General features: G+C 42.9%; 1 protein-coding gene across 1 annotated transcript; it reads right to left on the reverse strand.

Moving 5' to 3' along the window:
* Nucleotides 1-2,717: 2,717 nt before the first annotated feature.
* Nucleotides 2,718-7,135, reverse strand: nr4a2a (nuclear receptor subfamily 4, group A, member 2a). Its single transcript, XM_057852223.1, has 7 exons — nt 6,972-7,135; nt 5,651-6,737; nt 4,867-4,996; nt 4,612-4,775; nt 4,195-4,397; nt 3,952-4,130; nt 2,718-3,868 (listed from the first exon to the last, which is right to left on the reverse strand). Exons 2-7 carry the CDS (start codon nt 6,596-6,598, stop codon nt 3,612-3,614), a joined length of 1,881 nt encoding a protein of 626 aa, XP_057708206.1. The 5' UTR covers nt 6,599-6,737; nt 6,972-7,135; the 3' UTR covers nt 2,718-3,611.
* Between the last annotated feature and the right edge of the window lie 1,886 nt (nt 7,136-9,021).

Raw genomic sequence — 9,021 nt, forward strand, 5'->3', positions numbered from 1 at the left:
AATGAATCGGACGTCTAAAGCTGTTAATGAGTTAAATGCTTCTAGACCCCATGGTTTAAGCATCACAGATTTCACCAATGAGAGGTCCAAACAATAATCAAATAACTCCATTATACCAATCAGACGCAAGCTGTCCGTTCTATCTTCACGCTAGCCTGTTCAATCATGTGGTGTCTTTTGAAAACCGTGAAAATTTAAGTTTTTTACATAGAGTGGTGCCCTCAACATGACTAGAAAGTGCGGATTTTAACCTCTACCAGTTTTTATTTAACACCGATTGACCACGGAAAACCGGAGATGTGATCCTTTTAATTTCAAAATAGTAATTATGAAGGAACTCCTCACTATTCAAACTGGGAACTATTTTCCCCACCAGAGGGCAGTCATGCAATTTGGACGAATAACGCTTCATTTATGTAATTTTTGTCGTCGTATTTCTAAGGCTTAGAGTTGTTTCGTAATGGGTTGTTGTACTTTATCATTACAACAGTAGTCCATATAGATAACTTTATGCTCAGAAAAAAAATGCATTGTTTGGAAAAAAAAAAAAAAAAATCCTACAAAAATATAAGCAGTTATTCACAATGTTACTCGTTACTTGAGTATCCTTCTCATCAAATACTTGTACGTGTGTGCATTTTTTGGACGACCATTTTTACTTTTACTTAAGTAATATTATTTGAAGTAACACTACTCTTACATGAGTAAAATTTTTGGGCTTCTCTACCCACCTCTGGTCTTAACCTAAAAATTCTGTATGTTGAGATATTACTCTCTGGGTGATTGAAAGTCACATCTCAAAGAACATGAGGTGGAAATTATTCTTTCCTTTATGTTATTTATACAATTAGATGCTTCCTCTCTAATAAATAGCTTACTCCTTTCACTCATTTTGAGTGATGTCCAAAGCAAATTTATTGTGTAATGTTAATGAATTAAATGCTTCTAGACAGCATGATTTAAGCTTTACATAATTGAGTAAAAATCCGTCAATAAAGAATCCATGATCATGAGCGTTATCCTTCCAGATTCTCGAGGCGTGCATGCAGCCACTCCAACAGGTGTCGTCGTACGACCACCATCAGTGCGCAAATATGCATGATGGAAAGCGTGCAGGCATGCGTGCATGCTGCAAAGGTGAGGCGCACACACACAACACACTGCTATGGAGCTGTAAACGCACCCTTCCTCGCCATCAATTCAAGCGTGCAGTCCCTAGGTCTTAATGAATTCGGTCCTCTATCACGTGTAATCACGCCCAGGACATGACGATGATCATCTTTTCGCAGCGAACTGTACTCGCAAGTCAACTCATGGCGCCGTTTAGACGGATCTGCTAAATGTCAGCAAACTGCTTCTGAACACAATCCCAATTTGCTTTGGAATTAGCACTAGCGCTGCTAATTATTTGGACAATTCATTGCTTTTTTTTTTTCTCTCCTCCACAAGCGCGCGCACACACACACACACACACACACACATGCAGGGGTGAAGGAGAAAAGGCTGTTCTCTTGATTTGGGATGCGAGTGGATGTGTCCCAGACATGTGTCTCAGCCTGCAGGCTTCACTTCTGTGCTCTCACACACTCCGACAAAAGCTTTGTGACAGCACAAACACAAATGCACGTTGGCCATTTTCTAACATCCTTGGCGAAGGATGCAAGGGGACAAAAAAAAAAAGAGAGAGAGACGGAGCAAAAATCTAAAATGTTTGGAAGTCACGATGAGTTTTAACCACATGCAGTAAAAAGAGGGCATGAAAAAGGTGCAAAATTACAATGTAATACATTTTGAGGGGAAATAGACAAACGATTCATGTTCGCAAAAAACAAAAACAAAAAAAATCCGTTTTTTGTCCAATACACCTTGAAAAATGAGATATAGGGAATAACATTTAGTCTCACTTATCTTCAGTTATTGTTACTCCATTTTATTCAACTTATAAGTTTAAGGCAATTATTGGTTTGTTTTTAAATGGAGCGTCTTATTTGTTTGTTAGCCAACTAAAACTAAATTATAAGCACGCATAGATTTTCATTGACCATATTAATTGACCTTTAAAAGACCTCATTTTAAAAAAAAATGTTGAAATTCGAAGCTATCGCATTCTGGACAGTTTGTTTAATAGCAACAGTTTTTAATGATACCTGTTGGGGGCTTTAATATATTAAAATGTCAAATAATTTATACTGGAAATTATATTTCATGTCTATGCGTAAAAGGTTCTCCAGAGGAATAACTTTGTTCTATTTGCTTGAACGAATCTGGAGAGGCAATCCAATTCTTCATTAGGTTTATAAAACGAAACTTAAAGATGTGCATTGGGTGAACTAAACGTAAAAAGGCCGATTACGTTTTCTTCGCTTCAAATAAAAGTCAACAAATAAAAAGAATCAAGAAAAAAAAAAAAAAACGGAATAACCTCTCCCCTCTCGTTTCTTGACTATTATTGCGTTTTGATGACATTTTTTTCCAGTTCTAAAATAGAAACTGACATTTACAGGTGAACAAGACATTGACATTTTTCCATATATGCATATTAAAACTTTTACGACACAAAATCCAAATAATTTAAGACGCATTCTTGTGCCATGATGTTCTCCATAACTCGCAAGAAACTGAAATATATTAATTTAAAAGTTTATTTGTAAAGATTATGCTCCCTCCCCCAATCTTAATGAAAGCTGTGAGGCATTTTTACTCATATTTTTGTCTGCAAAATCCAATTCAACATTTAAAACGTGGACAAAACCTATTTTTTTCCCCCAGTGTGCAGCCATGCTCAGTGCAAGTGCTCGTCGACGGGCCAATAGAAATGCTCTTAGCATATAGAGAAAGGTTTATATTGAACAGCAACAATACTTACAGCACACATACAAACGAGGAATGTGACAGTTGTACAAACACAATGGCTCCCTCCCTGCTCGTCTATACACAGGAGATCATATATATATTACTGTATGTATTTTTATATTAGTTTTAGTGCCAACTATATTGGTATCAAATCTAGCAGACTACATAGTGTCCGGTATACATAGACATCGCCTTTGCATGTGCCTATAAAGGAGCAACAAAAATAAATAATCATAATAACATGCGTCGTTTTTTGGGAAAATGTTTGGGGGAGGCACGATTTGGAAGAAAAACAAAAAACAACATTTTCATTATTACAAACTTTGTACATATTATAAACTGATGCGTCATCTATTAGAATAATATACAGTGTCCGCGCGTGTGTCCGCATATACATATTTATATATTATATATATATAAATGGATTATATATTACATCTGGGGGTGCTAAGGACATGATGGAAGTTTTTTTGTTTTTTTTTAATCCACCCTCTGTTGACAATGACGTTTGTTGGAATTTTTGCGTTAGATCAGTCTGCCATGCGTTGTAGAAAAAAAATAAAGAAAAATCCAAATAATGAATTAAATTTGTCAGCAATTTAAGGGAAGTCCTCAGAGGAAAAGGGATTTTTCACATGTCCAAAAAAAAAAAAAAAAAAAGAATAACAACAAAGGTGCAGTTTGGGGTTGTTGAGGTTTTTTTTAGGGGGGTAGTATGCGTTGAAGTCATATGTGTGGATGGATGCCCGGGCCTCCTTTTAGAAAGGCAACGTGTCGAGGAAGAGTTTGTCGATGATGGCTGGCGGAGGCACGAGGTCTTCGAGTTTGAGGTAAAATATGCGCTGGAGGCCTTGCGTGCACAGCGTGCGCAACTCGGGCAGCTTGCCCAACAACTTGGACAAGTAGTTTGGTCGGTTCAGGCCGCCGCCTGTGAACGTCACTTGGTCCTTCAGGCAGTTGACGATTTTGTTCTGCAGCTCCTCCACGCGTTTGGGCTCCCTCAGCCCGTGTCGCTCTAAAAATATATGCAAATATATTACTTACGTTGTTTTTTTTTTTTTAATTGTTTTTTTTTATTCTCATTTTATTTTAACGCACCTGTAACCATGGCAAGCGCAGCGATGCAGGAGAACGCTGAAATGTCCACGTTCATGCCTTGCAAGTTGGACGAGAACTCCACGATTGCGTCCACCCATTCGCCGAAGCCCCGCACGCACTGCAGCCTGTGCAGCACCACCCCGTTGCAAAAGATTAATTTGCCCTCCACCGGGTTGGACCTAATAGCAAGTAAGTAATGAGCTGAAAGCCTCCTTGTTAAAATCTCTAATTTGCGTTGCGTACCTGTAAGCGAGCCTGAGGACGAAGAGCTCCAGGAAGGCCGACTCGAACAGCAGGTCTTGGTCCGGCTTGGGCAGATCGCAGAAACCCGGGATCTTCTCGGCCCAGCCGCGGATGATCTCCATGGATCCGGTGAGCAGGTCGTAGAACTGCTGGATGTGCTGCGTGTTGTCTCCAGCCATTTGGTAGTCAGGGCTCGCCTGGAACTGGAATTTCATTTGCACACACGCACGCGCGCCGCTTAATGAAGTGCCTCGAAAATATATAACGCGTGAAATTGAGGAAGGACTGCGACATTTTTTTTTTTTAATGATTATTATTAAATTCCCCGTTCGGACGTAAATTACAGACAGAAGCCACTTAAAGAAGGCCGCGGGATTGCAGCGTAGTGCTGAGAAGGGAAATGTTGCAAAGACTCACTCTGGAGTAGTCCAATGCAGACATGGAAGGGTTGGAGTCCACGTGGGCCCTGACCAGAGCGCTTATGAGGCTGACCGGCGGCGACGGGGGTGAGGGGTCCTGGGGGCTTTTGGGTTTGGAGGGCAGGCGTCCTCGTCGACCTTTCAGATTATCAGTCCTCACCACTGGTTTGGTTCGGATTGGAGGAGAAAAGAACATGCGGTGTCAATCTACACATATCAGAGATAATAATAAATTGCAACTTAATGCACGTACCTTCCCTCACCATTCCGACCACAAGGCACTTCTGGAAACGGCAGAACTGGCAACGATTTCTTCGGCGTTTATCAACTGGACAGTTCTTATTGGCTAAGCACACATATTTGGCATTTTTCTGGACGGTGCGCTGTAGGTAAAACACGAGGAAAAAGTCACATTGTGCAGGGCCTCTTTGACATTTTGCGTTGATAATAAAAAAGTTGATTTGGAACCTAAACAGGAATAGTGACTAATGACTTGTTATTTGCATCACGAAGATACACCTGGGCCTGTTTAACATCATATATTATAGATGCAGGACGAAGTTTAAATTAGATCGTGAATTCATCTGACAGTTAATTTTTACTCATCCAAAAGAGAGATGGAGAGAGAGAAAAAAAACTGTAGGGGGTCAGAGTCATTTTAAGGGTCTGCTTAATATACTGTAGAATTGAGAGCGATGCATATTTAAATGTGAAAAGTTTAATATGCATGTTTATGCATTGTTTAAATATTAAAAACAAAATGTATGGAGCTGCAGTCTCCTTTGGAGTATGTTTTATATCAACTATATAGTGTGATGCAGTGATGCACGTTTAAATATGATTTAATTTGGACCATGTGTTTTTACTGATTTTAGTGGGTCCACTGGAAAGGGGAAAAAGTGGGCCTTTTAAACTAAAACTCTCATCCGATACTTAAAATAAATAATTGCAATAAATTAATGCTGTACATATTTTATGCAAAGATTGACACCTGTGAGAAACCTTAAATCGCCGCGCATGTTCCTCTCTTTGCCCACCTTGAAAAAGCCCTTGCATCCTTCGCAGGTTCGAACCCCATAATGTTGGCAGGCGGCGTTGTCCCCGCACACCGCGCATAACCCCTCGTTTGACGGCGATCCCCGGGAGGGCGGCGACGGCACCTGGCTGTCCACCAGCTGGTGCGCGTGGCCCAGCTGCAGCGAGTGCGGGAAGGCCAGCCCGCCGGCGGCCTGCTTGCGGAGGGCTCCGGGCACCGCGAAACTCTGCGCGTCCAGGCCCCGGTGATGCACCGCGGCTGCAGCCGCCGCCGCAGCAGCGGCAGCCGCAGCCGCCGAAGCCGGACCGTCGTGGCCCATGGATACGTGCAGCGGGCCGTCGAACCTCATCTGACAGCTGGACACGGGCGTGCCAGGCGGGGACTGCTTGAAGGAAAAGAGCGAGAGCCGCGACACGGGGTTCTTTCGCTGCTCCATCATGTAGTTGTGGTGGAAGGGGTGCAAGGAGGTGCTGGGGTCCTCCCACATGGCGCTTGGCTGCACCTGGAAGTTGGGCGTGTTGGGGGCGTGCGGCGACGACGACGGCGGTGGCGGCGGCTTGAAGTAGACGGGCCCCGCGTGGGCCATCATGTCGTCGGACTGCGGCGGCAGGTGGCCCTGCTGGTGCGGGTGGGCGTGGTGGTGATGGTAGCCGTGCATCGGCACGTCCTCCACCTTGATGGCCGATTGCTCGCCGCCGGCGTGCGGCATCTGGTAAAGGCAAGGCGGCTTGACGTCGTAGCCCGCGTTGTAGTTGTCCATGAAGGTGCTGAAGCTGGGCAGGGAGGTGGTGGCTGTGATCTCGGTGTTGGTCAAGTCCATGCTAAACTTCACGAACTCGGGAGTGAGGAAGTCGCAGCTGTACTCTCCCGCGGCGTGGTAGCTGTAGCTCTGGGACGCGGGGCTGGCTCCTTGGGGTGATGATCCATACTGAGCCTGGACGCAGGGCATGGCTGAGGAAAGGCGCGCGCCACCGGCCGGCTTCGGGGCAGGAGACGGCAAATCGGGAAGATGTTTGCACCGCGAGTCGAAGCTTGGAAATGATGCAGGACTTGGGCAGCGTTCTGATTCAAGGAGGCGGGATCTTCCCCTGTCAAATAATCAACGGAATATAAGCAGATAAAACACAATGTGCGTGTGAAATTAACAGTGAAAAAGGTTCACTTTCATCCAAAAAAGAGCAACTCTTGAAAGTTTTTTTTTTTTTACATTATGCCATTACAGCTCCCACTTTCCAAACTTTCCACACATGCAGTTTCTATTCCAAATTTAATTCAAATGATCATTACAAAATGTAACGGCATGACAAAAGAGCAATTTTTACCTCTTTCACGTCCACTTGGTGTTTTTTAATCCATGCAATAGGCATTCAGGCGAAGCTTAGGCGGACTGCTTCTTCCCTCACATTTACTCTAGAGGAATAAATAATCATAAAGTAGAAGAAAAGTCTCCAAATGGTGAGGCCCCCACCTAATGGAACTCTGGCAGCCTGTGAGCGACACTTGCCTCGACTAAACCACTCCAAGCCAATGTGGCTTTGTTTATGTGAGCGCTGGATGCCGTGGCCCACGTGTTTGCCGACATGACGTCATCGGCGTCAGCTTCGACGCCGGCCAATCCGGCAACGAGGTGGGAGGGATCTGGAGGAGGGGGCGATCGGGGGGCTTCTCCAGCCCTGCCTGCCCGCTGAGCGTGTTTGTCTTGTGCTATGCGATCTATGCTTGCTTCCCACATGGACGCGAAGGAGACATGTCGTGGGATAAAGGCAGCCAGACTCAGTTTGAACATGACTTAAGACTAAATACTCGGAACACTCTTGTCTGATTTGTGGCGTGCAAGCAAGTCGTGGTAAAAGTTAACTTTTTTGCTTGTGGTCATGTTTTTGTCCACGCTTATAACTCACAAAAATATGATTGCAAAATGTAATGACATGTCATTACATGCATGGTTGGCACATATCATGTCTACGTGCAATTTAACCATTAGGTTTGGTCTCAACATTGGGAGGGACTATATATAACAGCATAACCTGCATTTTGCTGGGGATGGGACATTAATAAGACCAAACGGATTGTTGAACGGGGGTCAGGGCCACATTTCTCACGAATATGAACCGAATGAATTGATAGGCGAAATGATCAAAGCAAAAAACAAAACAAAATCTACATTGATTATTACTAACTTTTATGTCTATTGGTTCACCTGACACAACGTTCGATTCAAACCTTTATTTTCATATAACTACTAACGAAACATTTTGAATTGCAAGTGCCTTTAATTAAAAAAAATAATAATAATAAAAAAAGGGGGGATCCAACAATGGGGCCATTTCTGGGGGACACTGGAGCACCCCTAAACTCAAACTAAAGAATTGTAATAAAAAGGTGATTTGGGAAAAAATTAATGAAAAAAAATCTGAGCTATCCAAGGACCAATCTACATTTTAGGCATCCAAAGTACTCTCATGAAATTCTAACATGTGACTTCATTTAACTTTTTTTTTTTTTTTTTTTTTTTTTTACATGTCAGTCCATGTTCATGTCAGTGTCCCTCTGAAGTGGACCCATTCTTAGGACTTGCACTCTGAAGCCACCCCGTTGCATTACGGTTCATGTCAGTGTCCCTCTGAAGTTGACCCATTCTTGGGACTTGCACTCTGAAGCCACCTCATTGCATTACGGCAATGCACATATTGCAAACAATGCTCCAAATGAGGGTCTGCCCGTTTGACTTTGTTGTTGCTTGTGGAGGCTGGCCTGACCGCAGTAGTTTTGCAGGTTATCAAGTTCACACAGATTAATGCTATGCTAACTCTGATGTTGGTCAGACCTTTAGTAGCAAAATTAGTGGTGTTTCCCCCAACTCCGCAACGTTGACATCTTTCGTACGTGTCTGTGGGGCGGGAGGAGGGGGCGGGGGGTGAAGTCATCATACAATCTAACGTGCATTTGAGGGGTAAAAATGGACCAGCACATTCAGCAAGTGAAAAGGGATTAATGTAAATCTTAACATAATGACAATAATTAACTTAATATTGGTAGGGTCTATTCTTTCCTTACAACATATGGGAAGACAATCAAAATTACCCATATAACTGAATTCATTGTATAATGCAAATAAAATGGCTTAAAAGTTGGTGGGGACAATTTGAGCATCTTGAAAAGTTGCTAGTGTTATGTCCCTACTTGCATTATATACAGTACAACATTCATATGGGATACTGTGAATTGGGATGGGTGTGTTATTACACAATCATATTGCTCTCTAGGGTTGCATTTTATGTTATATTATGAGAATTTTTTATATGAAATGGTCTATGTTGTAAAAGACCAAGTTTCACCTTTTCACACAATCACTGCATTATTACATATTAT

This window comes from Corythoichthys intestinalis, chromosome 12 (genome assembly GCF_030265065.1).
Source record: "Corythoichthys intestinalis isolate RoL2023-P3 chromosome 12, ASM3026506v1, whole genome shotgun sequence".
In the NCBI taxonomy this organism is placed as follows: Eukaryota; Metazoa; Chordata; class Actinopteri; order Syngnathiformes; family Syngnathidae; genus Corythoichthys; species Corythoichthys intestinalis.

Excerpts from the sequence above, each read along its gene's own strand:
- nr4a2a (XM_057852223.1), bottom strand. The coding sequence starts at position 6,598 with ATGCCCTGCGTCCAGGCTCAGTATGGATCATCACCCCAAGGAGCCAGC. Across the intron at positions 4,997-5,650 it reads GATGCAAGGGCTTTTTCAAG|CGCACCGTCCAGAAAAATGC; the intron begins GTGGGCAAAGAG and ends TTTTACCTACAG. Across the intron at positions 4,398-4,611 it reads CTGCATTGGACTACTCCAGA|TTCCAGGCGAGCCCTGACTA; the intron begins GTGAGTCTTTGC and ends ATGAAATTCCAG.